The 13,981-nt window shown below is 49.3% G+C and overlaps 1 protein-coding gene across 1 annotated transcript in view; it reads right to left on the reverse strand.

Annotated features, from left to right (window-relative positions):
* Nucleotides 1–459: 459 nt before the first annotated feature.
* The window catches only part of LOC119958076 (SOSS complex subunit B2-like), a 22,417-nt gene continuing 8,895 nt past the window's right edge, over nucleotides 460–13,981 (reverse strand). Inside the window, exons 2-6 of the mRNA XM_038786302.1 lie at nucleotides 13,535–13,715; nucleotides 8,329–8,400; nucleotides 6,809–6,893; nucleotides 3,660–3,726; nucleotides 460–1,450 (exon numbers count right to left, since the gene is read on the reverse strand). Of these exons, the coding sequence (XP_038642230.1) occupies nucleotides 1,257–1,450; nucleotides 3,660–3,726; nucleotides 6,809–6,893; nucleotides 8,329–8,400; nucleotides 13,535–13,715 (599 nt within the window). The 3' untranslated portion in view covers nucleotides 460–1,256. The remainder of the gene's footprint in view (nucleotides 1,451–3,659; nucleotides 3,727–6,808; nucleotides 6,894–8,328; nucleotides 8,401–13,534; nucleotides 13,716–13,981) is intronic.

Genomic DNA, 13,981 nt, shown 5'->3' on the forward strand with positions numbered 1-13,981 from the left:
TAGGAAATCTAAAATAAACACTGCCTGCAGCAATCGGGACAAAGTATTTTAAAACCCAAAATGCTTCTGAGAGCAGCCCACATCACAGAAACGTGGCTGGAAATGAGGTTCAAGGCAGCAATTCACAGGAGAGAGGATGCCTGGTGTCTCGAGCTGATGCTGACAGACACACACGCAGGATCAGCACTTGGTCAAGGTACGGAAGGGTCTCTGGGACTGTACCCCAGCGAGGACACATCATCTTCAGGACAGAAAAAACAAAATTCATCTTTACACACACCAGTGACAGGATTGTACAAGTGCAGGTGGCACAGTGGCACACTAAGGGCGCCACAGTAAGGTGTGGCACAGTGGTTAGCACCTCACAGCACCGGGGGCCCGGGTTCAATTCCAGCCTCGGGTCACTGTCCGTGTGGAGTCTGCACGTTCTCCCCGTGTCTGCGTGGGTTTCCTCCGGGTGCTCCGGTTTCCTCCCACAGTCCAAAGATGGATTGGCCATGATAAACCGTGCTCTGTCAGAGGGTCAATGCAGACTCGATGGGCTGAATGGCCTCCTTCTGCACTGTAGGGATTCTATGATTTAAGGGGGGAGTGGAATTTGCCACAAAGCAAGCCACCTCCGATGATATTTGAAGCTGGTGGTGGGGGAATGGTGCACAAAATGCCTCTTGCCAAACAGAGAGAGGATCGAGGGAACATGGAAGTTACAGAGGCCTCCCTTTCCAAGCCATTCAGAGGCAACAGTACAGCTGGATACACAAACGCTGGACATGGATTGGCTGCAGGGAGCAAGTAAACCCACCTTCAATTTGTGACAAGATTTGCTCATATTGGTACAAGGTAGGATTGAAGAGGTGTAAGGGTGCCACAGTGTCTCAGCCCTGCCGCACAACACCTCTTCTCTCTCAGAACAGCTCTCTTCATCATCAATCTGCTATGAAAGCTGCACTCCGCTGATTTGGACCAAACACATTTGAATTGTCAGATCATTAAAGTCACTGTGGAAATTTTAAAAAGGCATAATTGCTCGGATCAAACAAGGCCTATCAAACAAGGCAATCAGGAAGGGAGGTCAGGGAGGATTGAGTCACCTTCTCGACGGTCATGATTCCAAATGTCTTGAGGTGCTCATCCTAAAGAGGCTGGGGGATGGTGAAGGATGGGATTCGGTTAAAAACAATATCACTTTGATACTGGTTCTGCGAGATATCAAAGGGGAAATTAAAAAGGTGAACAATTCAAAGTTCAGAGAATCATCATCGCTTCGGTACCCGCCTTGGATCCCTTCCGTTGCTGAGGGTGGTGGTTGCCGGGGTGGCGCTGGATGTGGTGACTGCCTGGTTATTTCCTGGGCTGCGTCCATTGCCTCTGCCGCCTGCTGGTGGCGGCTGATGATTCGTGTTACCTGCGGAGGCTCCGCCTGAGCCAGCAGCATTCAGACCATCATTACCTGGAGCGACGGGAAAAAGGAACAAAACCAGATGACAACAATGGGCCAAGTGAGAACTGTTTCCTTTTTTGGGGCAATTTGGGAAACCTTACACCCCCCCCCCCCCCCCCCCCCCCCCCCCCGCCTTCCTGCGGAGAGCTTTCTGTCCAATGCTTCCCCCCTTGGCATAGCCCAGTTCAAGGACTGAATGGAGCATAATTCAAACAAAGAACAAAGAAAAGTACAGCACAGGAACAGGCCCTTCGGCCCTCCAAGCCCGTGCCGACCATGCTGCCCGTCTAAACTACAATCTTCTACACTTCCTGGGTCCGTATCCCTCTATTCCCATCCTATTCATGTATTTGTCAAGATGCCCCTTAAATATCACTATCGTCCCTGCTTCCACCACCTCCTCCGGCAGCGAGTTCCAGACACCCACTACCCTCTGTGCAAAAAAACTAGCCTCGTACATCTCCTCTAAACCTTGACCCTTGCACCTTTAACCTATGACCCCCTAGTAATTACCCCTGTACCCTGGGAAAAAGCCTGGGAAAATTCAGGAGCTGCTTTCATCACTATTTTGTGCTCAGTAACATATGGACCCCAATTAATACATAAAGCTGCTGAATTATTATTTAAAAAAAAAAAAATTTTAGAGTACCCAATTCATTTTTTCCAATTAAGGGGCAATTTAGCGTGGCCAATCCACCTAGCCTGCACATCTTTGGGTTGTGGGGGCGAAACCCACGCAGACACGGGGAGAATGGGCAAACTCCACATGGACAGTGACCGGGATCGAACCTGGGACCTCGGCGCCGTGAGGCAGCAGTGCTAACCCGCTGCGCCACCCTGCTGCCCATAAAGCTGCTGAATTACAGAATCGATTTGCAAAGCTTGTTTGTTTTCGGTCAGCTCCGCGAGGGATATCTTGCATCCCGCGTCACGAGTCTAGAGAAATTGCACATCTTTGCTTCTTGGGCTCAGCACAACGCAATGCCAGCTGGGCCAGAAGCCAGCTTACTCCACGCCAAGGCCTCCCACTCTACATGACAGATGTGGCCAGGCTGCCAGCCCTCTGCCAGGGCAGCAGCGTGGCTGGCTGGCACCTCAAGGTTCATGGCAGGAACACAAAAGCTGTCGGGCCGCAATGTTCTGCGTTCATTCACAAAACCTCCACACAAGACACGAGTAGCATTGCTTCCCACATCACGTTAGCCGAGGTGGAATCCTCTCCCATTGCCTGGTAAGTTATGCCCCTGTCAATTGCTGGAGCATTTAACAACGATTGGGGCTTTTACCCACTGGCAGAGTCCCCGATCCTCCTGTTGCTCAGGTGAATCTTGCGCTCCAGTAAAGCAGATCAGTGCAAGGAGGTTGAACACTCCCCCCCCACTCGGTGCAAGTTAAATGTAGCACAGGCAGCTGCACAGCCAAATAACCTACAGCATAGCCAACTGCCAAGCCCTATGCACCTGGGTGACATTGCTCTGTTTTCCCACAGTGGCTGTTCTGCATCTGTCGGAGTGAGATTGCCAGCAGAATGCCCGGTAGGAACTAGACTCACTGACCAAATACATTTCATATTGAAACCATACACCTGCTATCGGTCATAACAGGAGAAAACTTGGCAGCCAATTTGCGCAAAGCAAGCTCCCACAAACAGCAATGTGGCAAATGACCAGAGAATCGGTTTTCAGTGAAGTTGGTTGAGGGAACTGAGCTTGCGGGCACACTAGCAAAGTGTACACTCACGTTTTAGCAGAGTGGCTTTACGTAGTCTCCAGCATCGCGGACTAGTGTATTAATACTTTGATCAGCTGTTCCAGCAATGACGGAGCCGGCAGCAATGTGTTGATGCCCGGCAGGTTTGCTAGAAAGACTTTTAAATGGCGTAGGAAATCCCAAAACGCTTCAAATGCAATTATTGTGGTAAGGTAGGAAACGCAGGAAACAATTTGCGAACAGCAAGCTCCCACAGACAGCGAGAACTTAAATGACCAGATTATCAGTTTTGGTGATGTTGGTTTGAGGGATCAATATTGGCCCCAAGACAACGGGGCGAACTCCCCCCGATCTCTGAAATAGCGCCCGTGGGATCTTTTACATCCACCCGAGGGGACCACGACTTAACGTCTCATCCAGGGACAGCAGCTCGGACTGTGCAGCGCTCCCTCACTGCTGCCCCTGCAACGCTGCAGAATACCGTAGGCCCTTTTATTCAGGCACTTACCAGTAGTCACAGAGGGTGGCGAGCTCACTGGGCCAGTTGTGGAAGTGCTACCTTGTTCAGACGGGGTCTTAAAAAGAAGGAAAGAGTGCTCAGGTTTAAACGGGCTCGCTCCTCGCTTGGAAACAACCTCGCAGAATTAGCAACTGGAATTCCCTTCACCCCCCTGTCCCCAATGATACAGCTCATTGTCCTGCCTTACCCTCTCCCCGCTACCATACACAAAACTGATTGGTAGGAATAGACTGGTTAATCCTTCAAACCTGCCCCACATCATAATGGCCAGAACATCTCCCCTTCAGTGCTCATCCCCATTCTCACAGCCAGATAATCCTGGTCCACCCACATCGACGCCACCACCAAGAAAGCGCCTATACTTCCTCAGGAAACTAAGGAAACTCAGCATGTCCACATTGACTCTTGTGGTGAATCACATTCCGCGCAATTCACACTGTTGTTATATGATGTGCTGTATTCATGTTAGCTCGGTATACGAGCAGTTGCGCGGCTCTGCCCATAGGGGGAGATGAGGAGTTTGTACTGGGCTCCACCCATGGCTCTGCCCATGGCTCCTCCCACTAACCGGAAGTACAAAGCTTTGCAGTCGTGAGCCTGCCTGCCAGTTCATCACGTCGCAGGCAGGCTCTGTTGTAAGACTATTAAAACCACTGTTCACTTCCAACCACGTGTCTTGTGAATTGATGGTCACATCAACTCTTACCAACTTTTATAGATGCACAATAGAAAGCATCCTATTGGGCTGCATCACAGCCTGGTATGGCAACTGCTCGGCCCAGGACCGCAAGGAACTTCAGAGAGTCGTGAATACCGCCCAGTCCATCACACGAACCTGCCTCCCATCCATTGATTCCATCTACACCTCCCGCTGCCTGGGGAAAGCGGGCAGCATAATCAAAGATCCCTCCCACCCGGCTTACTCACTCTTCCAACTTCCTCCATCGGGCAGGAGAAACAAAAGTCTGAGAACACGCACGAACAGACTCAAACAGCTTCTTCCCCGCTGTTCCCAGACTCCTAAATGACCCTCGTATGGACTGATCTGATTTCTTCACACATCTTCTCTGCTGAGTAGTTCTACACTCCGCATGCTTCACCCGATGCCTGTGTCTATTTTTTGCATTGTGTATTTTATGTTTGCCCCAAGTAATTTATTTTCATGTATGGAACAATCTGTCTGGACTGTAGAACAAAGAACAAAGAAAATTACAGCACAGGAACAGGCCCTTCGGCCCTCCCAGCCTGCGCCGATCCAGATCCTTTATCTAAACCTGTCTCCTATTTTCCAAGGTCTACTTCCCTCTGTTGCCGCCCGTTCATATACCTGTCTAGATGCCTCTTAAATGATGCTATCGTGCCCGCCTCTACCACCTCCGCTGGCAAAGCGTTCCAGGCACCCACCACCCTCTGCGTAAAAAACTTTCCACGCACATCTCCCTTAAACTTTCTCCCTCTCACCTTGAAATCGTGACCCCTTGTAACTGACACCCCCACTCTTGGAAAAAGCTTGTTGCTATCCACCCTGTCCATACCTCTCATAATTTTGTAGACCTCAATCAGGTCCCCCCTCAACCTGTGTCTTTCCAACGAAAACAATCCTAATCTACTCAACCTTTCTTCATCGCTAGCACCCTCCATACCAGGCAACATCCTGGTGAACCTCCTCTGCACCCTCTCTAAAGCATCCACATCCTTCTGGTAATGTGGCGACCAGAACTGCATGCAGTGTTCCAAATGTGGCCGAACCAAAGTCCTATACAACTGTAACATGACCTGCCGACTCTTGTAGTCAATACCCCGTCCGATGAAGGCAAGCATGCTGTATGCCTTCTTGACCGCTCTATCGACCTGCGTTGCCACCTTCAGGGTACAATGGACCTGAACTCCCAGATCTCGCTGTACATCAATTTTCCCCAGGACCCTTCCATTGACCATATAGTCTGCTCTTGAATTTGATCTTCCAAAATGCATCACCTCGCATTTGCCTGGATTGAACTCCATCTGCCATTTCTCTTCCCAACTCTCCAATCTATCTATATTTTGTTGTATTCTCTGACAGTCCTCCTCGCTATCTGCAACTCCACCAATCTTAGTATCATCTGCAAACTTGCTAATCAGACCACCTATACCTTCCTCCGGATCATTTATGTATATCACAAACATCAGTGGTCCGAGCACGGATCCCTGTGGAACACCACTAGTCACCCTTCTCCATTTTGAGACACTCCCTTCCACCACTACTCTCTGTCTCCTGTTGCCCAGCCAATTCTTTATCCATCTAGCTAGTACACCCTGAACCCCAAACGACTTCACTTTTGCCATCAACCTGCCATGGGAAACCATGTATGCAGAACAATACTTTTTAACTGTACCTCGGTACACGTGACACTAAACAAATCCAATCCAAATCTCCTTGGAGAGGCAATAAAGCTCAATCAGCTACAGATTCAGCTGTTTTATTCTGAAAAGGTAACCGGAATTTCTCACATCAGCTACAAGGCAAGCTGTTCCACAAGCTCCGTCAAAAGCATTCAATGGTGGGTGGCTGGGAGGAATAGGCAAGAGTCACTGCATTGGGTAGCTCCCCAAATCTGCCTCTATTATAGAACATAGAACAGTACAGCACAGAACAGGCCCTTCGGCCCTCGATGTTGTGCCGAGCAATGATCACCCTACTCAAACCCACGTATCCACCCTATACCCGTAACCCAACAACCCCCCCTTAACCTTACTTTTTAGGACACTACGGGCAATTTAGCATGGCCAATCCACCTAACCCGCACATCTTTGGACTGTGGGAGGAAACCGGAGCACCCGGAGGAAACCCACGCACACACGGGGAGGATGTGCAGACTCCACACAGACAGTGACCCAGCCGGGAATCGAACCTGGGACCCTGGAGCTGTGAAGCATTTATGCTAACCACCATGCTACCGTGCTGCTTATCCAGAAGATTTCACCACAGCTGTATTGCGCCCTGGTCAAACTGTATGTCTGAAAGCACAGCTGTACTGAAACGCTGATCTACACCCCAGGAAGAGCACAGTTCCCACCACAGATCTGTGCTGAATAGAATGGCAGAAGAGGCACTGAATGAAAACAACTGCAACCTGGCCTGAAGGGGTCAGACTTACAGGCTTGCTCTGTGAAGACGCCTGGGGCATTAACTCCGGATTGGGGTCACTGAAATTCGGCACTTCCGAATACTGCATACAAAACCTGAAACGGAACACAGAGGTGATCGCACGTCGTTATACTCTTGCGCGCTTGCACGGTGCACGCACGCACGCACACGGTCACAGCCCACCGGCAATTTGTACACAGCAGGATCCCACAAACAAGAAGGTGATAATGGCCGGATGATATGTTTTAACAGTGCTTGCTTTTTTTTTAATCCTTTCACAGAACGTGAGCTTCAATAAGGACACGGGGAGTCCAAACCGAGCAAAAGAACAAAGTTTAATTTACAAACAGTAAATTTACACTCCCCTATAGACCCCTATCAGGTTCCTCACTGGATAATTGAGCTACCCCACCCCTAGCGGGAGAGCTCGTACTCCGCAGGGACCACGAGGAAGACGAGCATTCCCACCCCGTAGGTCCCATGTGGGATATTACACGGACGTTCCGCACATGGTCAGTATTCGTTGCCCAGCCTTAATTGCCCGGGACCCGAGTGGCTTGCTGGGCTCATTTCAAGGATCAGTTAAGGGTCAACCACATTGCTGTGCGTCTGGAGTCACAGGTAGGCCAGGCCAGGTAAGGACGGCAGATTTCCTTCCCTGAAGGACACCCCTCAGTGCTGCACGAGTACTATCGGGCCGAGACTACGCGTTCGGGACCCTGGAGTGGGAAGTTAGTGAATCAGATGGGTTTAGACCACAATCGATGATAGTTTCATGGTCGCCATTTCGGAGATTCACTTTCAATTCCAGCTTGTTAGTTACTGAATTTGAATTCCACCAGCTGCCATGTTCAGAGGATTAGCCTCTGGATTATATGTCCAGCGATATTACAATAATGCCACCATCTCCCAGGGATAAACATCGGCTTGGACACCAGGCAGAACTCTGCTGTTCTTCAAAATACTGCCATGGTATATTTCCAGTTGACTTGAGACAGCAGAGTCGGTTTTGGTTTGAGGATTCATTCGAAAGACAGCACCTCCAACAGTGCCGCACTGCCGCAGTGCCGCACCACGATCGGTGGCCTACATTATTCGCTCAAGACTTGAACCCACAACGTTCTGACTCAGAGGACTAGCTATTGGACCAGAGCTTTCAAACCTACAGGCCCATCACCCAGAAGCACCCCCGCGTGCCTCTTAGTGAGCAAGCTAAAAATAATACTGACCTCTGGGATTCCTGGCGTCTGCCGAGTGAGCTGATTGTTAGTGTCTCTGAAAGCGACCAATCAGTCGCCCTGCCAGTAAAGTGAACTCTCACCTCCACAGCGGGATAGAGGTTCGAAAGGCAACTTGCCTAACAGTGTTAGCTTTGACTTTGGTTAAATGAAAACGCCTTCCCAGTGTGAAATAATTCAGCGAGGGGCTCGACGATCAAGGAGGCTATTCGGCCTATTGTGACTGTGCTAGCTCTTTGGAAGATCTATCCAATTAGCTCTCCCCTTTCTGCTGTTAAGTCAGAGAACTTACTCTCCCACTTTCTGAAGGTCGCCTCCTCTCCCCGTGTAGAGTGTCAGACATCCTTTCCAAATTGAGGCATACCTGCAAGACAATACAGATTTCCTTTAAGATATACCACTCGACCTAAACACGGAAACTCACTCCATTCGTACCATCCAGTTTGCTGCTTCATTGAGCTGGTAACATAGAACATAGAACAGTACAGCACAGAACAGGCCCTTCGGCCCTCGATGTTGTGCCGAGCAATGATCACCCTACTCAAACCCACGTATCCACCCTATACCCGTAACCCAACAACCCTCCCTTAACCTTACTTTTTAGGACACTACGGGCAATTTAGCATGGCCAATCCACCTAACCTAAGATGGCGATAATCCTCATGAGGACCATGGGTGGGGTTGCGGGGGGGGGGAATGGCTGATTGATCTCCCCATGGGCTTTCGGGACCTTTAAATGTAGCTCCCAGATCCGGAGCGGCAGTTCCCGAAAGTCCTGGGCTGGGATGTTTGTTTTGTGAGTCACAGTAGCAGTTTGACCTTTCACTCCGGACCTCCTGGAATTATTACACTGGCGACGAGGATCAGGCCCGGGATTCCGAGCAGCCTTTCCGAAACCCCCCCCCCCGATGACAACTCCGGTAAGAAACAAAGCAAAAAGAAAAACCCAGAAATGCTCTTGTTTCAGAAGCTCGGGTCTTATGATGCGGACGGGGAAGACTGGCCCCAGTATGCCAAACGCATGCGTTACTTCTTCCTAACAGCATAGAAGGGGATGTCTGACATAAAGTAATATTTTTGACAGCATACAGGCATCTACGATCAGCATTCTGAAGAGTTTAACTCGTCCTGCAGCCCCGACATTAAAACATTCAACGAGCTTGTGGATCTAGTGAAGAACCATTACGACCCAAAGTCATTTGTAATCCTCCAGCGTTACCAATTCAACATGTCCTGGGGAACCCGTGACAGAATTACTGGCTGGAATCATAGAATCCCTACAGTGCAGAAGGAGGCCACTCGGCCCAATGAGCCCTCACTGACCCCTCAAATGAGCACTCCACCCATGTCCACCCCACCCTATCCTTGTAACCCCACAACCCAACCTGCACATCCCTGAACACTAAGGGGCAATTTAGCATGGCCAATCCACCTAACCTGCACATCTTTGGACTGTGGGAGGAAACTGGAGCACCCGGAGGAAACCCACGCAGACACGGGGAGAACTTGCAGACTCCACACAGACAGTGACCCGGGGCTGGAATCGAACCCGGGTCCCTGGCACTATGAGGCCGCTGTGCTGCCGCGCTAGATTAAGGAAGCTGGCCGAATACTACAGGGTTGGCCCATCCATGACCAAGATGCTACCCAAACGGCTAGTGTGGGAGATCAATAATGTTGCGATACAAAAAAGAATGTTGGCAGAACCCACCCCTGATGTCAAAGGGGCTATAGAATTAGGACTATTCTTGGAGAACACGGAGAAATGGGCCTCAGAACTCCAAGGGACGATGGACATTAGCATTCTCAGGCTGATGGGGGCAAACAGGAAAGACAGCAGTTCCGGCTAAGGCTCCCACATGTGATGCCTCTCCAGATTGAGATGGGGCAGTCCTTTCCCGTTGATGGGGCAACGGCGCAGAGAGACCTATTGCATACAAATCCAGAACCTTAGTGGACACGGAAAGACGTTATTCTCAGGTCGAAAAGGAAGGATTGCTCAATATTTTTCAGGTGAAGAAATTCCATCCATGGCTGACATTTCACAAACATAACAGACCATAAACCACTACTGGGCCTTTTCAATGAGGATAAAGTGATTTCACCATCACCTCGACTCAGATCCACTGTTGGGCATAATCGTTAGCAGCCTACGAATACTCTCTCTCTCTCTCTCGAGCACAGCCCACAAGACACACATTGCCAAAGTGGATGCCCTAAGTCGACTCCCCCTGCCCACAGGTTTGGCCCCCCTGACGGTCTTGGAAGAAGTCATCATGACCTTGAACGTCCTGGATATTGGAGTAGATTCAAGTGTAGACCCAGAAGGCCCTCACACTGGCAAAACTGCGCAGTGGTTAGCACTGCTGCCTCACGGCGCCGAGGTCCCAGGTTCGATCTCGGCCACTGTCCGTGTGGAGTTTGCACATTCTCCCCGTGTTTGCGTGGGTTTCGCCCCCACAACCCAAAGATGTGCAGGGCAAGTGGATTGGCCTCGCTAAATTGCCCCTTAATTGAAAAAAAAAAAGAATTGGGTACTCTAAATTTATTTTAAAAAAAGACAGTGGATGCAGAATCTTTTACAAATATTTTCTATAGTTTTCTATAGGCCACCTAATAGTTCTAGGGATGTAGAGGAAAGGATGGCGAAGATGATTCAGGAAAAGAGCGAAAGTAACAGGGTAGTTGTTATGGGAGACGTTAACTTTCCAAATATTGACTGGAAAAGATATAGTTCGAGTACATTAGATGGGTCATTCTTTGTACAATGTGTGCAGGAGGGTTTCCTGACACAATATGTTGACAGGCCAACAAGAGGCGAGGCCACATTGGATTTGGTTTTGGGTAATGAACCAGGCCAGGTGTTAGATCTGGAGGTAGGTGAGCACTTTGGAAACAGTGACCACAATTCGGTGACCTTTACGTTAGTGATGGAAAGGGATAAGTATACCCCGCAGGGCAAGAGTTATAGCTGGGGAAAGGGCAATTATGATGCCATTAGACATGACTTAGGATGTGTAGGTTGGAGAAGTAGGCTGCAAGGGTTGGGCACACTGGATATGTGGAGCTTGTTCAAGGAACAGCTATTGCATGTTCTTGATAAGTACGTACCAGTCAGGCAGGGAGGAAGGGGTCGAGCGAGGGAACCGTGGTTTACCAAAGAAGTGGAATCTCTTGTTAAGAGGAAGAAGGAGGCCTATGTGAAGATGAGGCGTGAAGTTTCAGTTGGGGCGCTTGATAGTTACAAGGAAGCGAGGAAGGATCTAAAGAGAGAGCTAAGACGAGCAAGGAGGGGACATGAGATGTCTTTGGCAGGTAGGACCAAGGAAAACCCAAAAGCTTTCTATAGGTATGTCAGGAATAAAAGAATGACTAGGGTAAGAGTAGGGCCAGTCAAGGACAGTGGTGGGAAGTTGTGTGTGGAGGCTGAGGAGATAAGCGAGATACTAAATGAATACTTTTCGTCAGTATTCACTCAGGAAAAAGATAATGTTGTGGAGGAGAATGCTGAGACCCAGGCTATTAGAATAGATGGCATTGAGGTGCGTAGGGAAGAAGTGTTGGCAATTCTGGACAAGGTGAAAATAGATAAGTCCCCGGGGCCTGATTGGATTTATCCTAGGATTCTCTGGGAAGCCAGGGAAGAGATTGCTGAGCCTTTGGCTTTGATTTTTAGGTCATCATTGGCTACAGGAATAGTGCCAGAGGACTGGAGGATAGCAAATGTGGTCCCTTTGTTCAAGAAGGGGAGTAGAGATAACCCCGGTAACTATAGGCTGGTGAGCCTCACGTCTGTTGTGGGTAAAGTCTTGGAGAGGATTATAAGAGATACGAATAATAATAATCTAGATAGGAATAATATGATTAGGGATAGTCAGCATGGTTTTGTGAAGGGTAGGTCATGCCTCACAAATCTTATCGAGTTCTTTGAGAAGGTGACTGAACAGGTAGACGAGGGTAGAGTAGTTGATGTGGTGTATATGGATTTCAGTAAAGCGTTTGATAAGGTTCCCCACGGTCGTCTATTGCAGAAAATACGGAGGCTGGGGATTGAGGGTGATTTAGAGATGTGGATCAGAAATTGGCTAGTTGAAAGAAGTCAGAGGGTGGTGGTTGATGGCAAATGTTCAGAATGGAGTTCAGTTACGAGTGGCGTACCACAAGGATCTGTTCTGGGGCCGTTGCTGTTTGTCATTTTTATAAATGACCCAGAGGAGGGCACAGAAGCTTGGGTGAGTAAATTTGCAGATGACACTAAAGTCGGTGGAGTTGTAGACAGTGTGGAAGGATGTTGCAGGTTACAGAGGGACATAGATAAGCTGTAGAGCTGGGCTGAGAGGTGGCAAATGGAGTTTAATGTAGAGAAGTGTGAGGTGATTCACTTTGGAAAGAATAACAGGAATAAGGAATATTTGGCTAATGGTAAAATTCTTAGCAGTGTGGATGAGCAGAGGGATCTCGGTGTCCATGTACATAGATCCCTGAAAGTTGCCACCCAGGTTGATAGGGTTGTGAAGAAGGCCTATGGTGTGTTGGCCTTTATTGGTAGAGGGATTGAGTTCCGGAGCCATGAGGTCATGTTGCAGCTGTACAAAACTCTGGTACGGCCGCATTTGGAGTATTGCGTACAGTTCTGGTCGCCTCATTATAGGAAGGACGTGGAAGCTTTGGAACGGGTGCAGAGGAGATTTACCAGGATGTTGGCTGGTATGGAGGGAAAATCTTATGAGGAAAGGCTGATGGACTTGAGGTTTTTTTCGTTAGAGAGAAGAAGGTTAAGAGGTGACTTAATAGAGGCATACAAAATGATCAGAGGGTTAGATAGGGTGGACAGCGAGAGCCTTCTCCCGCGGATGGAGGTGGCTAGCACGAGGGGACATAGCCTTAAATTGAGGGGCAATAGATATAGGACAGAGGTCAGAGGTAGGTTTTTTACGCAAAGAGTGATGAAGCCGTGGAATGCCCTACCTGCAACAGTAGTGAACTCGCCAACATTGAGGGCATTTAAAAGTTTATTGGATAAGCATATGGATGATAATGGCATAGTGTAGGTTAGATGGCCTTTAGTTTTTGACTTCCCATGTCGGTGCAACATCGAGGGCCGAAGGGCCTGTACTGCGCTGTATCGTTCTATTGAAGTCCAATAAACTTTTAAATGCCCTCAATGTTGGCGAGTTCACTACTGTTGCAGGTAGGGCATTCCACGGCTTCACCACTCTTTGCGTAAAAAACCTACCTCTGACGTCTGTCCTATATCTATTACCCCTCAATTTAAGGCTATGTCCCCTCGTGCTAGCCACCCCCATCCTCGGGAGAAGGCTCTCACTGTAGATAGATTCTTGATGAGCAAGGGTGTGAACGATTGTCAGGGTAGGTGGGAGGTGACAGTCAGATCAGGCCGCGATCTTATTGCATAGAGGGGCTCGAGGGGCCACCTCCTAATTTGTACGTTCGTTATGCTCCAGCTTTATCAGGTCTTGATGAATAAAACGAGTTACCCTCTGGTCAGTCGGATGATATCTCCAGCCTGAATCAGACTTCCCACATCATCCCACACCGATATGTTGATACTGCCAGTTTTATCGGCCACTTTACACGTCCGGACTTCATGGCCATCCTTGGTTTTGGTTACTCGCCCTACACAAGAAACAAAATGACAGATGACCTTTCTGGCACAGACTTAAAAAGCAAGGGTGGCACAGCAGCACAGTGGCTAGCACTGCTGTGTCACAGCTCCAGGGTCCCGGGTTCGATTCCCCGCTGGGTCACTGTCTGTGCGGAGTCTGCACGTTCTCCCCGTGTCTGCGTAGGTTTCCTCCGGGTGCTCCGGTTTCCTCCCACAAGTCCTGAAAGACGTGCTGTCGGGTGAATTGGACATTCTGAATTCTCCCTCTGTGACCTGAACAGGCGCCGGAATGTGGCGACTAGGGGATTTTCACAGTAAC

Source organism: Scyliorhinus canicula, chromosome 28 (assembly GCF_902713615.1).
Source record: "Scyliorhinus canicula chromosome 28, sScyCan1.1, whole genome shotgun sequence".
NCBI classification, from domain to species: Eukaryota; Metazoa; Chordata; class Chondrichthyes; order Carcharhiniformes; family Scyliorhinidae; genus Scyliorhinus; species Scyliorhinus canicula.